At 44.9% G+C, this 19,843-nt stretch overlaps 1 protein-coding gene across 5 annotated transcripts in view; it reads right to left on the reverse strand.

The window, feature by feature from the left end:
* Nucleotides 1–691: 691 nt before the first annotated feature.
* Nucleotides 692–19,843, reverse strand: part of ABHD2 (abhydrolase domain containing 2, acylglycerol lipase) — a 38,038-nt gene continuing 18,886 nt past the window's right edge. For all 5 annotated transcript variants that reach the window (XM_027465645.3, XM_027465646.3, XM_072043443.1 and 2 more), the window contains 7 exons: nt 18,685–18,852; nt 15,786–15,969; nt 12,261–12,353; nt 10,481–10,591; nt 9,181–9,250; nt 8,257–8,341; nt 692–7,237 (listed from right to left, as the gene is read on the reverse strand). In XM_027465645.3, the coding sequence (XP_027321446.3) occupies nt 7,041–7,237; nt 8,257–8,341; nt 9,181–9,250; nt 10,481–10,591; nt 12,261–12,353; nt 15,786–15,969; nt 18,685–18,852 (908 nt within the window). In that variant the 3' untranslated portion in view covers nt 692–7,040. The remainder of the gene's footprint in view (nt 7,238–8,256; nt 8,342–9,180; nt 9,251–10,480; nt 10,592–12,260; nt 12,354–15,785; nt 15,970–18,684; nt 18,853–19,843) is intronic.

The raw sequence follows: 19,843 nt of genomic DNA on the forward strand, positions 1-19,843 counted from the left end.
AAACCACACAGGGCTTTGCTCAGGGGACAGCAAGGCTCCCCATGCTTAGCTACTGCTTGAGCCAGGGCAATTATTCGAGATGCTCCCATTTATAGAGATATCTGTGTATGTATAGGAGTGGCAGAGCTTCTCTCCAAAGCAGGGAAGAAGAGTGCAAGCTTGAGGCTTCTCCCTCCAAGGAGGCGGCCAGCTGCAGCTCCTGGAACAACCAGAGCCCCTGCATTTACCTCCAGAGGAGCCAAGAAGTGGTCAGAAAGCCAGAGGCAGGACTAAATCTTGTGACACGGGAATTACTGACAAGGGTTTCTAAGGGTTTTTCCTGTCTGGGAGACAGGAGGGGGAGCAGCGAGGCAACTCCTGCATTCGTGTACCCCACAGGGATATATGGGCAGCCCTGCTCTGAGGTGCTCCTGCTTTAGCCACGAACAAACAGAAGCCTTAACACCAAACACTAAACTCACATTTAAGGGCTGGGACTGAAGAACTCCTCCAGTTCCTCCTTGAGCTAATCCAAATCCTGTGACTGAGGGAAGGTGTTCAGACACCCGTCTGTGTTCTGGTGAGGATGACCTTGTTGGCCCAATGCGTTCCCCTGTCAGCCCATCCTTTCCTCGCTGCTGCTCCGTGTGTCAGGATTGACAGCAGGACCCCCCCACCCAGTAACACGGGACACAGCCACTCCACGGAGCACTGACTTCCATAAGTCCTTTATTTTTAAATAAAGAAATCCCACTGAATCAAAGATAACAAAGTTACATTTTGTTGTGCAATGACTTCCATCTTACACCACACAGAAGAACAAAAATTAAAGAAAAAAATCAAAGACACTTTAATATATATTTATATATATAATTTTAAAGGTAAACATCAGCAGATATAGAAAAATTGCATTGCTAGTTGCAAATCATCTCCCCTGCAGCTGTCAGCTTCAGAGAATCTGACTCAGAACGTGGCAGCAGGGAGGCTATCTCTGTACACAAGCTTTTTCAGGGCAGCATTTAGAGATTGTTCCAGAGGATAATTTTGCCAATTTGGAAATTTATCTGTAATGAACCACGCTGCTCACCAAGAACATCCGATTCTCAGCCTGCTCTAACTCAGCTGCAGCAGCAACGTGAGAAGGGCATGGGTCTGCCTTCCTGAGGGCTCCCCACACCTCTTCAGCTTGGCACCTCCAGAGAAAGGGCCCCTCCTGCAAGGGGGTTATCGCTTTCTCAGAAATGATTTCGAGTCACGGGGAAACAGGGACAAGTTGTCAGGAATGAGAAAACACGGTCCTTTGGAAAGCTGCTGACATGGGCTAAGCAGTAGTGTTTGGTTACATGAAATACACTTTTTATTGTTATTATTTTTAAAGACATCCCAGCTGGCAGGAGCCACAGAAGGGTCAGCATCCCAGAAGAGCTGTAAGAGATCCCACAAGGAAAATCTGCATCTAATCAAAGCTCTCACATGACTGCAGGCACGCGATGCACGCTCGTCACTCAGACAAAAGCTAAAAGGCCTTGTGCTGGGCCACCTCGTGGCATCAGGCTCCTTGATGGTATTCAAGTCACCTGCGTTAGGCAAGGCCAAGGGGTGAGATGGCAAAACATGGTCCTCATCCACAGGGGATGCAGGGCTGGGGCTTTTAGAGCCTTATCAGACAGACCTGGAAAAGGTTCTTCAATACCAGCAGATCCAACCTGGTAAATGCTGCCCTGGATTGCGGTGTTTGTGTCCATTGATTAACCAGAAAAACACAAATACAGATGTTTGAAATGCAATAGTTCAGGGTAATCCCAGAAACCTTTCCACTGCAGTGTGGAAAGCTGGCAGCCGCTTTGACTGACTGATGGCACTGTGCCTGAGCTTCCCTACCAGCTGAGGAGAGTCCAGGCTGCTGTAAGAGGCTAGCAATGAAAGGGGGGCAGGCACCCCCCTCTGCAGGCATTCTAAGCTGGTAGACAGCTCAGGAAGCCCTCACGCCAAGAAGAGCTGTTTGCTTTTTGCCTAGAACTAGAAGCCCCGAAGGAGACCCTGCTTTGAATCACCGTGGCTCTGGGATCTACCCAGCTGACAGAGCTGCCAGAGGGCTCAGGACACGTGGAGCATGACTTGACACGATGCTCTTCACAACAAATGACTTGCACACGCAGCACAGGACTAGGGCCTTTCCTGGTCTTCCTGAAAAGGCTGTGAAGAATTTCAATAACCTCCAGAGAGGCATAATATTTCTAAAAAAAAGTCCTTGGAAGCAAACCAGGTGACTGAACCGTTCAGCAATTAATTCTTGAAGTTACCACTCTGCTCTTTTGTTTGCGATGTAGCCCCTTACACACAATTCACCTCCAGTTATGTTGCTGAAGAGTCAACAGACACAAGAACTTGGGGATCACAAGGTAACGAGTCACATACTAAGCAAACCCTCCGTCTGACTCAATCCCTATGGCTAGAGGCAAATTCAAGGAACTCGAGGAACAGAGCTGAGAAATGATCCACTGCTTATACACATTGCTATTTTAAGCCTTAAAATAGACCATCGAGTTGTAGGCTGCCCACAAAGGTCCTTTATGTCAGCACACGACTGTACAGTGTACATCGCCAGAGGGGTCTCACCGCTTGCTGTGTGAGGAATCCTTTACTAAAAAGCAAAGCCCAAAAGCTCTGACAGAGCTGCTGCTGAAGTCTCTAGATATGCTGATGTCAAGGGAGGAGGAGAAAAAGGGCAAGGCACCACGTGTCAAAGGGCTGAGGTCTAGGAACTTGTGACAGACCCAGGACAGATGACACACAGCTTGGCTAAATTCAGTGCTGGAGACAACAGTTCTCAACATCTTTGCTTAATGCCCTGTCTTTGTAACCTGTACCTTCACAGAACAGGAACTGAAGAAAAATGGTCAGGAAAAGACCGCAGGGAGGTTCAAGTGTCTGTCTTTACAGTGCAGCTGTTGACTCATTTGAAAACACCTTCAATTTAGAACCCAACCACGGGATCATTAAACATGCTGGCAGATCTGGTGTCATGGAAGCTGCAAGTTCCTTGTGGTCCATAAGAGCAAGTCCCAGCTGCTCCCCTCCAAGTTCCAGGTGTCTCCAGACACTGACAAAGATGGTTGGACCAGCCTAACCACCACAAAAATACGTTCTGCAACTTGCTATCTGATTGAGATGGTCCTTGGGGTTTATGTTTGAGTGTTACTTTTACATACAGCGATGAGGAAGAGGGGTGTATAGTACATGAGAATAAATGAAGAGCTCTGCTGATGCCTTTTCTAATCCCAGTTTGAAACTAAACAGAGCTCACGACAGATTCATCATGCTGTAGTCTTGAACTGCGCTACCAGGCTGTACTGCTCTGGGCTTGAAGTGTGTCCTTCTACAAGCTCGTGTGTCTTCGCAAGAGATGAGAAGACTGCTTCACCTCTAAGATCTAAAAATTCATGTTGCATTTAAGGTGGGGTTCACTGGCAAGTGAAGACCATCTGCAGACATCACAGAACTAGCATTGCCTTATTTTGGGAGAGAAATGCATTTCAGGGAAGGATTGGACAAAGTCCCTTCCTGCCTGTGGTACTGGCACTAGGTATCAGCTGCCAATCTCTTGTCAGCAGCAAGATTTAATACAGGATTCCTTTTTTTGAAGGTCTCTAGATAACACGCACTGCAGCTTCACTTCCTTCTCTCCTGCTTCCTTGAGATCTCTAAATTGCTGCAGCAGGTTTGACAACATGAGTTGCTTTGAAAGGAGCAAGTTGGGTGGGATTGGGAGAAGAGATTTTTACTGCTTCTGTCTGCAACAGAAGTTAGTAAGGTGACTCCCAGGTTCTGGAACCCTTGCACAACCAAGCTATGACAAAGTTCTTCCTCCCCAAACAGGCTAGAATTAGTTGTCAAGCCACAAGCGGTTTAAGCAGTAGGTGCAAGTGCAAGAACAGGTCAAAGGAGCAGGACAGACCCCTATTACTTCTCTAGTTGAGAGTTTCAGAAAGTCCACAGCATTGGCACTTCTGAAATATGAAGGCTTATGAGTTACAGGGCAGCAAGATGTAGTACTCCTTGAAAAAAAACTCAGTTTGAGCAAAATCCCTACTTGATTAGACAAAGTTCTTGCCGCTTTGATAATTGCCCAGCTGCTCACCTCATTTTTTAGGAAATATCTGCTTTAAGACATCACTGATTGGCCATCTACTGTAAGTACAGCGAAGTCAGTTTGAAATAAAGGTACACTTGAGAGGGCAACTTCCTCGTACCTCAGGAACAGGAAACGTTTCAAAACCCGGTCTGTCAAGAACAGTTCTTAAAAAAGGAAGGAGGAAAAGTTCTTCAATAAAAACCCACCCAGTTCCTCTGAAAGTGGAGCTTTACTCTGGCATGCCTTGGCCTAAAAGCAGTTTGCCCCCTAATCCCAATTCCGAAGCAAGCAAACACCAGCTTTGCCTCTCAACATCTACTTTCAGACAGCAGCCAGCCATAGCGCTCTCACGTCCAACTTCCCTGTCGGGGGCAGCTGACAGCTGAACTCTTTCTGCAAGCCTGGGGTCCTGGGAAGGAAGGCAGAATTGCAGGCATGTGGGGAGCTGGGCAAGGAGCCCTGCTTTTGAGGAACTTTGAGGAAATCTGAGAAAGAATTTTGATCTCCAAGGAGGCTTGATGCACACCTGTCCTTCCTTCATAGTGACATGTTGGGTCATATAATGGGCTCCTCACCTCAACAGTGGGGTCACTACCACGGGAAGCTCCTGTTCCTCTAAATCTCTTTGGAGTTGATACTCACAGCACAGTAAAGCTGGACTGAAGCAGGACATGAAGCATTTTAAAAAGGGCATCTCCTGCCATGGGAGGATCAGCTTTGCTTCCTCAAGGCAGAAAGCTGTGACCTGTGAAGCTGCAGACGTATATGCCAGGAAAACTGAGACATCTAAAGTTGTGACCCCCTGGAGATAAAAAAAAACAAAAACAAAAAAACCAACACATACCCTACACACCTAAATTCATACTGTGGCTAGTTGATGCATACAAATGTTGTTTACACTCCAATCTTGATAAGTGAGAATACATTTACAGCACATCCAGTAAAAATTGCATGAGCAGCTATTTAAGCAAAATTCTGAGCATCTTGCATGACAGGTTTGAATGATATACAGATGCAGGATGAGTGAGAGAACAACACAAAGACAAATATCCATCAGCTAAGAATATCCTTGCTAACTGATGCCCTAAAATAGTTCTTAAGAAACAGCCATGAGCACGGCCAAGTACTGCTGCAGCTTTACTTGATCACACCTTTTTCTTTGAGGAACAAAAGGAAACCTGGGCTCAGTAACAAGGACAACGCGCAGGTACCCACAGTTCATTCTAGCAGGCCGCGGTGTCTGGCCTAAGGCAAACTGAAAGGAATTTCCTGATATGATAATGCACCTTTGCTACAATAGTTAATTATTGCTTTATTAAAATAAAAAGCTACCTCTGCAACCTACTGAATGAAGTTCCGGGACAGGGCAGTCCAGAAGGCTTGTTCCCCTGCATTGCCACGCTGAAGTCTTGCAGCTTGTTTCACCTTTCAACTACAAACTGAAGTGCCTGGCACACAAACCGAGGCTAAAGCAATAAAGTGCTCGTTGGATGCGGGAAGTGTGACGGGAGAAGAGCTTCACTGACACTGGGACAAAGAAGTCTCAAGGGTGGATTAACGAGACTACAATGTTGACAGAACAAATAGGGAAAAAAAGATTGTGACCACAAAAATTCAGTCTCCAGATTGTCATGGGGCAACTTTCCTACCAGGGGATAGAGCAGAGCCCGTAATAACCACCTCTGCCCTAACAGCCACTTGAGGCATCACTCCTGCAAGGAGCTTTTGCACTTCACTTTGCACATTACAACTAGAAGAGGGTGTCTGGGCATGCAGAAAGGAATTCACGCGAGGAGCCCAATGTCTTACTGGAGCCAGTAAAATCCTGCAGCATTTGCACAGATACAGAAGTAGTTAGTCAAAGGTATTTTAGTTGCACAGGGCTAGACCCATCAAGATCCCACCAACTGTAAGGCAAGTCATGTGTCTGAAAACCATTCAATGCTTTGAAAATTAAGGACGAGAATTTTGGTATAATCTACCCTGACATAAGGGGAGTAAATCTAGATACATTCCCCCCCACCCTACAATTTAATCCCTAACAGAGTACATAACTATGAAATATTCTTAAAACATACTGAGCTCACAAAAAGATCCTGCAGATTCTTCATCGCTGGTTTCCATTCGGAAGCCAGAGCCAATTTTAAAAAGCTCTGGGTCAAACAAGAGATCCAGTACTAAAAACATGACTACATTTAAAAAGAGGCAAATACGACAAGGTGACTGGTCTGGTCTTGGTGTGAGAATGTGGTTACAGAGAAACATTAACTGGTATTACCAGCCCGCAGCTTTTCTCTACCTGGAGTCCCAGCGTAAAGATACCCCAACCCACAGACATCTGAAGCATGGAAAAGTTAAGCATTTTTAAAGTGATTCACTTGTGTAACTGCACTCCCAGGAAGTGAAACACTCCCTTAAGATGGTGTAAGATTAGAACTCCACCGACAGTCAAGCATCTGTTTTCCCAAGCCACTATTTAGTGGCTCATGAACTGAACCACTCACTGGCCTGTGGCTTGGTACAGGGTTTTTCCAGCACAGGGACTGAAAAAGTCGGTTACCTTGTCATCTACACCTCAACAAATGCTTCAGATCAAGTTTTTGACCACCAGGTGAAAGGCTTTTGGCATCTGAAACTTCTGTTACATCAAAGCAAACTGTCTTTAGCTCAATTACCCTGTAACAAGTCACAGTCGGAATCTAATTCTTCAAGCAGAGCAGTAAATTACAAACCCAAGTGACTATATAAGCAAAGATCCTCTGACCAGATATCAACCTCTGTTTTAACTCCACTTCAGAAGGAAACATTGTGATCAAACCCCAGCCATAGGATATCAAGGAGAATGGAAACCTGAAGCAGCAGGTGAGGGAACAAAGAGTTCCCAAAGGGGGAGATATACTGAAGTGATCCAGAGTCTTTGGGTCAATTACTCCTGGCCAGAAACTGCCTGCTCTGTGTCTGAGCAATGAGACTTTGTCTTCTCCCACTGGCAGATGGCATTGGCGTACTGCACCACGAGCTTATCCATCCAGGTCAGAGGTTCTGGGAATAGTACAGACCCCTCAAAAAAGCCCAGATGGCCTCCGTGAAGGGGCAGCACGTGCATGACGTTCTCCCGTTTCTCTGTAAAACAGAAGGAAGCACACAGTTCCAGCAGGTCAGCGATTTGGAGCCGAGAGCTAAACCACCTTAAATTGCAATAATCAACTCGATCCTTGGCATAGGGTCTGAACCAAAAGGAGCAATCTGTGATGGAAGCAGAAATGTGCTGACAAAGGCCACAGCTAATATGAAGTCAAAAGCACATAACCTAACAATTTCACAAAGTAAGATGGTCCACAGGAACCAGGCTGCCCAAGAAATGCTGCTGGCTGGGCCCTTATGGCAACACAGGTCACATCCTTCTACCTTTAACTCACGTACACTGGTATTGGGACTGTTAGCATCATGCTGAGCTGCACCAAAGCTCTTGCATTATATTATCCACTTTGATCTATGTGCAGTGAGAAAATCCCTGTGCTTGGTTCTGTCTGGAAGCAGCTGTAGTTGAATTCTCCGCCTGTAGCTTTCAAAGAGAAGAATGAATCCAGCTTTCCTTCCTGTGCACCATTTGTGCAGAGGAACAGCAACCAGCTCATTCTTCTGAGCTTCTACAGGGTATTGGACTTTTTCTTGGCTGAAGACAGAGAGCTGACAGAACTCCTTTCAAAGGACACACCTTATTTCATTATCAAGTAACACAGCAAAGCATGGGCTCCATTCATCAGGGAGGGGGGCCCTTCATCTATACTTGTTCAAGACTGCCACTGCAATAACCCACCTTTCTACTACATCCCAATGAGGAACAAAGACACAAGGAAGCTTTTTTTCCCATTCAAGAAAGTAACCCAAGTGTAAACTACTGGCTATCAACAGCAGCCTAAACAGCAGAAGATGCCTGAAAGGAGGACTCGAGTTCTTCCTCCTCACAAAGAGCCTCGTTAGTTCTAGCAACTGGTGTTTTAAAGAGGCTTAGTACACCTCCCACAGGACTGTGGACGTAATAAGGCAAGTCAAGCTGCTTTGTAATCATGGATCGCGATGAGATAAGGAAGCTGCAGGTAAACAAATATGCACTGCTGGAGCAGACTACTTCAACATACCTGAAAGAGCTCTTGGAATTGATAGAAGGCTCTCATGGACAAGAGGGTCATCAGCAGCATTAACCAGCAGAAGAGGAACATAGATCTGCACCAAGAAACAGAGAAAAAAACAACAGTTAGGGGTTGGTATTTGAGTTTCTATCAACTGTTCTAAAGTTTCTTAGCTTGGCTCAATTCAGACATCTTATTTCAGTTGTCCTTTACCTGGAGAACCATCAGCAAAACAGTCAAAAATTCAGACTGGTGGCTTTTTACCAACGGAGTACTCTGCAGCACTTTATTTTTTTTATTCAATTCAGTTGTATGAAAAGCGATACGGGTGTAACAGAGCAAACAGATTAAGTCACAGATCTTCCCCATTCTCAGAATTCAAACAGCTACACCCTTTTTTACTCTACATTGCTTTGCACATCAGGCAGCCAGTGCTAGCTGTTATAAACACCTTGGTTAAAGTCCAGGAAACTCCCTTGGAGTGCCTCCATCCTCCGGTTCAGCAAATCAAGAAGGAATTAATTTTCCAGTCTTACTTCTGCATTACTTTGGCCTGCTAAGCATCAAGCATCTGTCTTCCAAGATAGTGTGCTGAGCCTCCTGCAGAGTATCTAGTCCTTCCTGCCTGGAAGGCTGTATGCCACCACCCATTTTCCACCTTATGCACCTACACTCAAAGAGGTTCAGCTGAACTCCTGGCTTTAGCTGGATCATCTGGATGCTACTACCCAGAGCTATGATCTCTAGAGAGCCAAGAGCATTTAGAACCAGCATTAGGAGTAGTAAGAACTGAAATCCCACTCCAAAATACTGATTACTTCTAAAAATCCAAGCCAAGACAGCTGTGTCTAGGTATCAAAACCAGAAAGCACGGAGCATTTTATCTCCAGTAGGAAGAAGATGGTACAAGAGCAGTCAACTGCAAGAGCTTACCCTGTGCAAGTAGTGCAGGCAGCTTTCTTCTTCGTAGTACTCCTTCAGGGAACTGTACCCATGGAACTTCCTGAAATGGATAGTGTCATTGCCATCATGTTTCTAGCATCCACCTGACTCCCATTTGCAAATAAGGACATACATGCCCAGACCTGTATTTTTAAGGACAAAGCCTTTTTCTGCAAAAACCACCTTTGGCAGCACATGCCTTTATGCTTTGTGCTTACTCAAACACTGATAGCAGGATTTGTGTTTCTTCTACACACACCAAGTTAAACATTCAAGTGGAAGTCTAGCAGCCTTCAAGGCATCTTCTTTAAACTTAATTTGCTTTCTCCTGTGTGAGTAACTTATAAACTTATAAACTTATTCACCACCTGAAAGCCTTTACAAACATAAAACCATCACAGCTTACAAACCTCAAACATACTGGACAAAAGGGCCTGCCTACAAACCGCCCAGAATCCACTGTGGTTCCATTTTTTTTTGCAGTATCCTTAGCCCTTCATCTCAAACCAAGGATGCAGTGAGCCTATACTCAAGTGCTTTTTTTCTTTCCTGGGGTAGGAGGCAGTGATGCAGCTGTAGGCCCAAAGTAGACAGGCCTCAGGGATGAAGGACAAGTATATTTCCCCTAGGAATCACTCTTAGAAAGACAGCAAACAGCAATATTCCTACTCCTCCAAAAACCTTTTAGCTGTATAGCTGGCAGTGTACAGCTTCAGCATTTTGTAAAGGTGTCAATGCCTGATATAGAACATGCCATGGCAAGATCACAGCCACTGAACAAAGTACTAAGTTGTTTTCAAGGACACCGGCAGTAACAGCCTGCTGCCTAATAATGCAGAGAGCTTAATTTAGGTGCAAGTATGACAAGTTAAAAAGTTCGTGTTATCTCAGCCAGTTCTAATGTTCACAAAGAAGGCATTATTCTCGGGGGGAAGGGTTTGTTTCAAAATTCAAGCAGGACTAAAAACACTCATGTGCAGTTCCGAGATGCTTTTCACATTCTGCGTTATTTTTTGTGGACCTCTTGGCAAGAGCTTGCCTCTTCCTTGTTTATTCTGGGCTGCAGGTTCAGATGTTATAGATAAATGCCTCCTGGATGACTTTACAGAAGCTGTGATTATCAAAAATAAACTTTTTTTTTGTGGTTTTATTCAATGTAAAGACAAGGAAGGATTTGGGGTTGTCAGCGCTGCATTTCAGCAGATTCCCACAGGCACAGAGAGAGACCTGCAAGAGTAACACTTAAAACAGAAAGCACTTCCAGAGACCAACGTAGAGTCCCCCTTCATACCTCATAACATTATCATCAATCTGCATAAGGGATGTTGCCGTATAGAGTTTGCTCAGATCAGCATCTGAAAGGCTTTGTGGCTTCTTCATGTTATCTCCAAAAAGAACTTGCCTGAAAGAGGAGTAACAAGATAAATATCCGAACACCATAACAAGTGCAGCAAAGCCACGACCTGCTCAAGGACAAGTGAGTTTACCAGATCTGACAAGGTAAGAATAGAAGTGGGGCTACGTACACGAGGCTCTCTTGGGATCATGCACAGCTTTTTCATCTACCTCGCTTCTGAACGAGGTGTAACAGAAACTAACAGCCACTTCAGAGAAAAACGCTCCCTTGTTATACTGACAAACTGCAAAAGGGGCCTCTATAAAGAACCTTCCCAGAACAGACAGCACTAGGGGGATTTAGAACAGAGGCTTCATGTTGGAGGGAGGGTCCTCTGGCTTCAGATCAAACCCGTGGGTGGCTCGGGGAGAGCACTAGCAGTCCTGGGCACAGCAGCCCCGTCACCATCTGGTCCTGAAGTCTCCCCAGCACAGATATTAGGTTAGCTCATCCAGCAGAAATTACTTGGGGGCATTACCTTAGCAGAAAGCTATTTACTATGGACACTTGTCATAATTAGTTATTACCCTCAGGAGAGGATGTGTTTCTTCACCAGAACAAACCGCTCCCTTAACAAATAGAACAAAGGCTGCAAGCTGGAAAGGATTTTTATTCCCTTTTAGAAGCAGCTGCAGGCAGAGCAGGAGGGAGACCAGGCTTGACTTGGGGGAGCTGCCCTAGAGCACAAACGATTGTGGAAAAAAAGATTACTTAACTGAATCTCCTTCAAGCCAGCACTGCCTTTATCTGGCTTATGAATCTAAGCACCATTTCATGGGGGCTTATATACCCTGACATGTATAATTTGGCCAAGTTGTCCAAATATTTGTCAGTCTGCAGTGAATTACGTGGATCATCCTACACATCAGTTGTCCTACCTCCTCCTGCCTGTTTTTCATACCACACAGGACTGTTAGGTATGAACCAAAAGCTTGCAAGTGGCACATGCTCCTTACTGGAATGGGCCTTAATTAGCATCCACTGATGAGGTACTTACATATTCATTGCCCTAGAAGCACCCAGATAATTTTGGTCTAGGAAACACCACAGAGCATGTCACCTGTTTAACCAACACATTCCTTTCGTATCTGAGAGCCACAGATCACGACAGTAGCGCAGGGATACTGCAAGGACAGTAGCACTCTAGGAAGAGCAGCACTAAGTATTCTGCTGGCTACGTGCTCTTTGGAGAAAAAAACTAGAAGCTGGATCTACAGAACAACTGTTTGCTTATCTGATAAGCAGCAGCCCCTTGCAGCAGATCTTGAAGATTAATCCTACCTCCAGTAGGTGGCAGAACAAGAGGCTCCTGGAATAGAGGATTCTTTAGCTAGAAGTGAAACAGATGCACAATACTCCACTTTGAAGTTTAATTACAATGTTTTCCTGTGCTCATCTTGTTTATTCATTAAACAAGTCTCCTCAGAAGGCAAAAAAAAAAAAACAAACAAAAAACACAACAAAGCCTGCTTTCTTCTAACAGGATCACCAGAGCTTATTTGTATATTTTACAGTATACGCGATTGGCATGGGCTCCCCTTCTTTTTCTTGCTTCACTTAAAAGACAGCGAGCAGAGGATTTGTGTGTAATCTTTCAGGAGTCTGAATTTAAAGTCTGACTGAGAAGAGAAGATAAATACAATAGAGCAATTGACTTGCACCAATGCAAGTTTACCTGTGGGAAAGGATGATCTTCTTCATGTTATCTGCCATGAGGAAGTTATAAAATCTTCTGCATTGATCCCATTGCATGAAGGTTTCCTGTGCCCTAGAAAAAACACAGAGCATAGCAATCTAAGCTGTTAATGGAGATCTTGAAAGATCAGAGTAATACACCGTAACATCTCACTGCAGCCTAGAGGCTAAGTAAACAAATCTCCAGGCTTCCCCTGCCATAGCTTAACCTTTTCCAGGAAATGACTTCCACTTTGATGAAGTTCGGGAGTATCAGAAAACAGATCTGCAGTCTCATTTTGCACAGTGCAATTAGCTGTCCTGATCAGAGCATTTAGGAGCCATCAGTCAAGATCTGCAACACTGACAAGAGGACTTTGCTATCCCTTTGCATAAGTTGAATGCAATTTACTTAATGGAACCACCGAGGAAAGGACTAAAACCTGTTGCTGAAAAAAGTTAATTGCGTGTAATAGCTTTACAAAGGAAATCATTTGTGCAGATGTTTGCAATATTTACACACACTGTTATTGTTTTACCTTCATTGGCAGGAGCTGTAAGGGTAAATACTCATTGCAGCTGCAAGTGGCATCGGAGCTGAAGCCTTTACCTATTCTCAGAGCAGAACAGCACTTCACAGCTTATCTGTTGTTAAAACAGAATTAAAGTCGTCCAGACTTCTGTGAGCTTTGCCAGATACAAGCACTCCTTTGCTCTGCAGGGTCACGGGCAGGTTAGAGCTTTACTCTTACCAAGGGTTTGCTGTTACTGAGGGAACCTACTATCATTTACTGAGCGACCGAAGAATGCTGGGAGCAGGCAGTTCCAGCTACTGAACTACTCCCATTTAAACATTAACATACCACCAGAACTACAGGGGATTTATCGTGACCTTCCAAGCCACAAGCTGCTGTTTCCTAGCAGAGCATAAGCAGGCTGCCTGCTTGCAAGCCATGCTGCAGTACGAACTCGTTGTCTAACCAGGCTACACCACGCTTACACCAGGACAGGGGAATAGAGACAGGAAAAGATTTCCCAAGCAAACCTTTAAAGAGATTTCAAGACAACCAAAGTTATAACTACGACATTTCCCCACAATTTCTGCAGCAGACAGCAGGACTCCTAATATGAAGGGCTGCAAGCACTGACAAAAATTCAACTTCCAGTATTATTTGAGGACTGCACCGGTTTCAAAGGTGGAGACTCTCCCCACAGCCTGTAGCTACACTAAAGATGCATTCCACAAGATCAAGAAGCAGAATCAAGCCTGTGCAGGCAGAGATTAAGGAATAAGGAGACAGGTCCCTGCTTAGCCTCAGGGAACAAATTCCCCAGACTTTGTGTTAATTCATTAAACAGAGACCCATTTTCTGCCGGCAGAGCCTTGCTTTGCTTCTACTTTACCATGCCCCTCTATGGGACACTTGCTTAACGCCTTGGAAAGGTTTCCAAATTTCAAATGCCTGCTACATCTTGCTCACTACCACTTTCTCCTAATTTTTTCCTTTACTTCCTAAAGATATTTGGGGATAATTAGGGACAAAGGCTGCACAAGCTAATAAAAAGAGGAATTGTAATTTAACTGGTCATCTACCAGGGCAATCCACTTTTGTGTAGCTCAGAGGGAAGAAAAGTAATTCTCACATAGCAGACCAAGTCCAAGAAGGATAAGGCTTATCCCTTCCACCTGGAGATGCTTTGTACCTCTTCCCTCCCCCTTCTATAGCAAGACCCACCCTAGCCTGTCGTTTACTTCGTAGTTATTTACTGATGTTGCTTTCCCCTAGCTTTGCCTAATTAGCATTTAAAAGCAGCACTAAACATTAGGTAGGGAGACACAAGATACAAGAAGCCTTCCTGCTGGGTGCATGGTAATGCACAGCAGATGTTCTGTGACCGGAGATTTGCTGGTAGATGTTCACCCAGCAGGTGGAGTCAAGAGCTCAGGAATCCACAGCAACCCGCAGAAGACTTGCATTAAACTCACAGGAGCAGCTGTTATTTTTCCACGCAGATATCCAAGTGCAGCATTGTTAAACAGGTTGTCCTTACCCTGCCGCTTCACCAGCACACCATGACATACTACTAAGAAATCAGCTCAGGGAACAGAATTACTCAGAACATTTTGGAGACCAGAAACACAACATTGCAAAACTCCAAGATAAATCAAACCGGCCAAGGCCAGATGCAATCCTTGCAAACCCTGTTTGATGGCTACAAAAACAGTTTCAGGAGTTTGTTTCAATAGGATACTCTGTGCCACAGCCTCAATACAACTAACACTTTACTTGAAACAAACCCAGACTATTCTTGAAAGCATCTGATTTGCACCTGATCTGAAGTCTCAAAAGGCACGAGGTATACTGGAATGTTACTGAATTGCCCATCAAACTTTCAGTCATGTCCAATGCTTCCAGAAAAAACTTCTTACTTTCACCTGTAAGAGCTTAACTTATAAAAGGTGCCTTTGGACTGCTGAATACCAAAGTAGTGACAGTAGAGGTAGAGCATCAGCAGCATCAGGAGTTCCAGCTCCGTGCTGCCAGCTCCATCTTTATCTGTCCAAAGGATCTTGACACCAACACCCTGCCCTCAATAACCCCTTGCTTTTCAAATATTCTCATTGCTCAGAGAGGCAATTAAGTTACTGTACAACCAGCTGTACCTCACTAGTTGTCCATATGTAGAGACAGCAAGACCCGTGAGCATTAGCTTAACCACTTGCACTGTTTCAATCTTCAGTAACTTGCACAGGGAAGTTATTGCCCAGTAGTTGAGCTGCAAGTTCTGAAGCAGCAGTGCTGTACCCAAAGCCTCCATCAGTGGATGTAAGTGCTAACACTAGGTGGAGCCCTTACAGCTCCTGTGAAGTGCTACAGCCTCAGCTTCCAGGCAGGGAACAACAGGTTAATGTTTTAGGCAGCCCTTAGGGCTATTATCCTTAAGCCTCCCCACCTTCACCACTTCAGGCAGGTAGCAGGGGTTGCAAGAGCCTCTTCACCCTCCCATCAGCCCCCTGCCTGTTTCAGCAGCACCCCCAAAAGGAGGGGAGCATGGACTGCCAGAGCACGAGCTGTGTCCTTCCAGCCTCCCCAGATAAGAGCTGCCGGATGACACTCGGCAGCGAAGCCAGGGAAGCTATTATGGGCCAAGTGATACTCCTCAGAGCGATGAGAAAGCAAACTATTGCTTCAAACTTGGCACCAGCTCAGCAGTTTGTCACACTGCCCAACCTGCCTGATTAATTAGCCAGGACTGCATGGGGAATGCCTCTCCTTACGACACCAGCAGTGCTGCCACAACAGAGCCAGGCCAACCCACAGGCACAGAGCAGCAGCTGCCAGCGTTTACCTGGCCAGGTACAGAAAGCCAGTTTGTACTGCTGACTGTTCATTTGTGCTGCTGATCAACAAAGCTTTGATTGCTGCTTCAGGAAGGTGGCATCCTGCAGTCCTACAGACTAATTTAATTAGGTGCAAGAGAGCCAGCAAGCTTTTCCCCACCCAGAAGAGAGCAGCAGGCTCACCTGAGCGCGCTATAGCCCTGGCACACGCTGACACAGCACAGGACTCTCTCCTGGTTGGCCTGGCTCTCCCCCAGGTACTTGCACACGATGTTTCCACCCAGGCTGAAGCCTACGACAACCAGCTGGGTCTGAGGGTAGGTCTTCTTGATGTAGTTAACCATCGCACCAAACTCCCAGGTGCAACCTGAAAAATAAGGAGAATGTCAAGAGTCATCTTCCAACAATTTTCTACTTCACACTCCAGTTGCGTGCTTTAAGCTCAGTGCCTTCCCCTTTCTGACTTTTCAATAACCTCAAGATTTTAAGGGCTCTGATTCACACACATGTTCATGTCTCTATTTTATGAGTCCTGTGGACCTTAGCTCATGCCTGTCCGACTGACTGCCAAAGATAAAATTTAAAAAACCTAACCCTTGGAGCAGCCCATCTGACAATCTGAACTCTGCCTTTCCAAAGCAACTGAAGAAGTGAAGTCAAACAACCCTGGCTTTGACATGGCTAGGTAAAATCTCTGCATATCAGTACCTACAGCTATTTCTCCTGCCTTTGAGTTTGGAAAGGGGAAACAAAGAGAAGCAGCTCCCAAACTGATGGGATTAGGACAATGGTATCACCAGGCTAGGCACTTTGTTAGCCTTCCAGTTGGACTCAGTGCTTCAAACCGCACAGAAGGCACCACATGAGCAAAAGCAATAAAACTACAGCTGTTTATTCCGGTTTAGGGCCAGAATCTCAGCTCTGTCCTGCGGAGCTGCTCCAGGAAGGTACATCCTAAGAGCTTGGATTGTACGCTGTGCCACCCAAGTGCTGCTCCAGTGTGCCCCCACCCCAAAAGCAACATCCTTGCTGGACATCAGACACAGGTTTTGGCCAGCTCTGGAGGAGATGCTGAGCACTACAGTTTGCATTTACTTCAGTGAAATAGGAGGCTTCTGGCTGAGCCTTTCATCACAGCTTGGGCACTTCCTTGTGAACATTGGTAATGGACAGTTTTCCTCAAGATGACAAACGCTGCATCGCTCTAGTCTCCTCTGGAAGAAGCCAGCAGTCAAAACACTGTGTTTGACTTTTGTGATTTGACAGCAGCTGGCAGCCATTTCAGAAACCTAAAGCTGGAACAGCAACAGGTCAAGTTTGATATAAAGGCTTTGGGATTCAGCAAATCATGTTTGTTTATGCTACTTGCTCCCCAACAAATGCATCAGGAATCCAGCATAAGCTGGAAGGACAACAGGGTATTCAGGCTGGAGGCAGAGTAAAAGTCTGCACAGGGTCTTGCTGGCACAACACTTGGCAGAGTTGCTTGTGAAGTGATTTACTGTCTTACTCAGAGGAAGTGCTAGACATTCCTCGCCCTTCCCAAGGCTGTAAGATTTAGAAAGGCATATCTTCAGAGCTACAGAGCAGAATAGCTCCCTAAGGTCTAAAGGGCAGCTGCATGAAATGAACAATCTGCCATCAGCTCCAGCAAGTTCTCAGAAAATTAGAGAAGGACTGGGAAATCCAGACTGGCATTTGACACTAGGCAAAGTTAGAGCACCATCTTATTGAAAACAGCACCAGGCAGAGCAGTAGCAGATCTATACATGCTGATGATGGCATTACATCCCCTCTTCCCCAGTCCCTTATTAGTCATTTTAGCTAATTATTCAAAAAAAAAAATAATGCCATAGCCTATGTTTAAATATCAAGCTAACATGACACTACCAGAAGTTTCAGAGCGCAGCCAGTGAATTCGGGGATTGTACTCTGCACTAGGAAGGTTCTATTTTTGGAAGGAAACTCTCAAATTCTATCAAAAAAATGCTTTTGGGAAGTCAAGCTTGGTAGACTCAAAACAACTACCAGTCTAGGATCTCATTAAAAATTAAAGCTATTGGTATTCCTGAAATGTTTTCCTCTCAGGAGCAGATTTAATAGCTACAAAACAAGCAACGAAGCACTACTGCCTGTTTGCCTGCTAGACCCAGAGTCTCAAAGCACGAGATGTTTTGGCAATTCAAGTGTTCAAGATCAACATTTGAGCTGTTAATCCAAACTCTTAGCAGTAAGTATCTTAGTTACCTTTAAAAAGATATAAAGAAACCCAACACCAGGCTATTGTAGCCACAGTTGACTCCTGATGTAATATAACTAAAGATGTTTGCAGTAAAGGAGGACACGAAGGCTCAACAGAACTCAGGAACAGGCAGATCAGGTCCCTGGCAAGAGGGCCACATTCTACTAAGATCACATCACACATTATTAGCAGGGAGCATAAGAATAACTGGAGTCACTCTTACCCCACCTTGAAGAACTTTATTCCTTTTAATTTCTAGGTTAAGAAGGATTTCCTTATATTCAAGGTGAAAGCCCCACATCAGAGTAGTTAAGCACTACCTCTACTGTAGTTTTACTGTCAGACCACAGAACTGCTGCCATTCCTTGACATTTGTGTTACATTCAGGCACCAATCTGACCACGTCCTTCCTAGAATAGAAATGTACTTTCTGGATAAGGTGATACATGCTCCTTCTCATACTACATTTTCCAAAGTGTCAGAAATAGCTTTTATCCTAGAGCCAAGTTCGTTCATATCCCACTAAACTGACATTTGAGCATCTCTGTAACTACTTGAGCAGGCTCATAGTAGTCACGAGTACTTTTTTTTCTCCCTATTTGTCTTTCAAAAATGGTCTCCTTAATTAAGATACATATGTTAGAACTAGGATAAGTGAGAAAGAAAAACTGAATCCTGCTATTAGCTTCCCTTCTTCCTCCTAAGTTAAGTTTAGGTCCTAAGAAACAGCATAAAATGATCAGCCTAATTCACCTATGGCAATTGTGGTGTGCTGAAGGAGCCTGATCAAGTCCTAGAACTTCAACAAGCTCGAAAGCTGTCAGCTGTCACAGCACCTACCGTAGGTGAACATGCGTGGAGAAGTGAGCTCGATGTTCGGCAGGGCCCCCAGGTGATTCAGAACAGCACATCTGTACCCATTTTTCTGCGCGTAGTCAACAAAAGTGCGGATGTACTGCTTCTCGCTGTGGTTAGCAATCCCAGGGCAGATCACCATCGTGACATCCTCTGTGCACAGAAAGAGAGGGAAGTTAAGTAAATGTCACTTCATGCAAATTAAGAAATTCAGAAGCTTTCCATTTCAGATCCATGGGAAAGCACGTAGCAGAAGAAAGGTAAAAATCCTACTGTTCTGCCAAAAAGCCTGGTGTGGGACAGAAGACTAGCAGCTCTATTGCTAAAGATGTGGAAGGAGTAATTCATGTTATAGCAGACGAACAATCTCCTAGCTTTGGGGAAGGCTGACCAAACAGTTCTACAGAAACTGCCTAGTGACCAAGAGAAAATCCTTCCCACTGAAGAAATATGTTGGACATCACACTTGTTCTGCCTTCTGACAGCCTGCTGAGAGTGTGGAAGCACAAGAGCCCACTGCTTCTCCATGCACCAGGTACACTAAGCTATTTTTCTCATTTCCCTTTCAGAATCCAGCACAACCCAGATCTTCAAAATGAACGTTTGCTAGGCACAGAAATTATGACCAACTGACATTAGCCATCACCTGCTTTGTGGCTAATCTAACATCTGATCTGCTGGCACTGCTCATCAGTTTAACAAGGTATCATTTCATCAGCTAAGAAAGCCATTACTGTAACTCAAGTAAGGACAGTAAAAATATATTCAGGATTAGCATACATGTAAGTACTTCCATTTAACTCTCATACTCTTTGCACTTATGTGCAAAGCTCTAACTCTACCCACTGTGAATTTTTGCCTCATTAGGAAAGCACTGTTCAGATTCTCCTCAGTGATAAGGCCAGCAGAAACTGTTGCAGCACAGCATTATACCACAAAGATCTCAACTCTGATAATGGAAAGAATTTGGCCTTTTCTGAAGGCTAAACGGGAGTTGTGGGCTTACAATGAAGTCAGCTGCTGCAGAGGTTAGACTGTACTACCGAAGTCACAGTAACTCAATTTTAAGTGTTGCTGTTACCGCTAGCAATAGGGTGTTTGAAATCTGACAGTAACTCTGAAAACACGTACGTAGCACAGTAGG

The sequence above is a fragment of the Anas platyrhynchos genome, chromosome 11 (assembly GCF_047663525.1).
Source record: "Anas platyrhynchos isolate ZD024472 breed Pekin duck chromosome 11, IASCAAS_PekinDuck_T2T, whole genome shotgun sequence".
Lineage (NCBI taxonomy): Eukaryota > Metazoa > Chordata > Aves > Anseriformes > Anatidae > Anas > Anas platyrhynchos.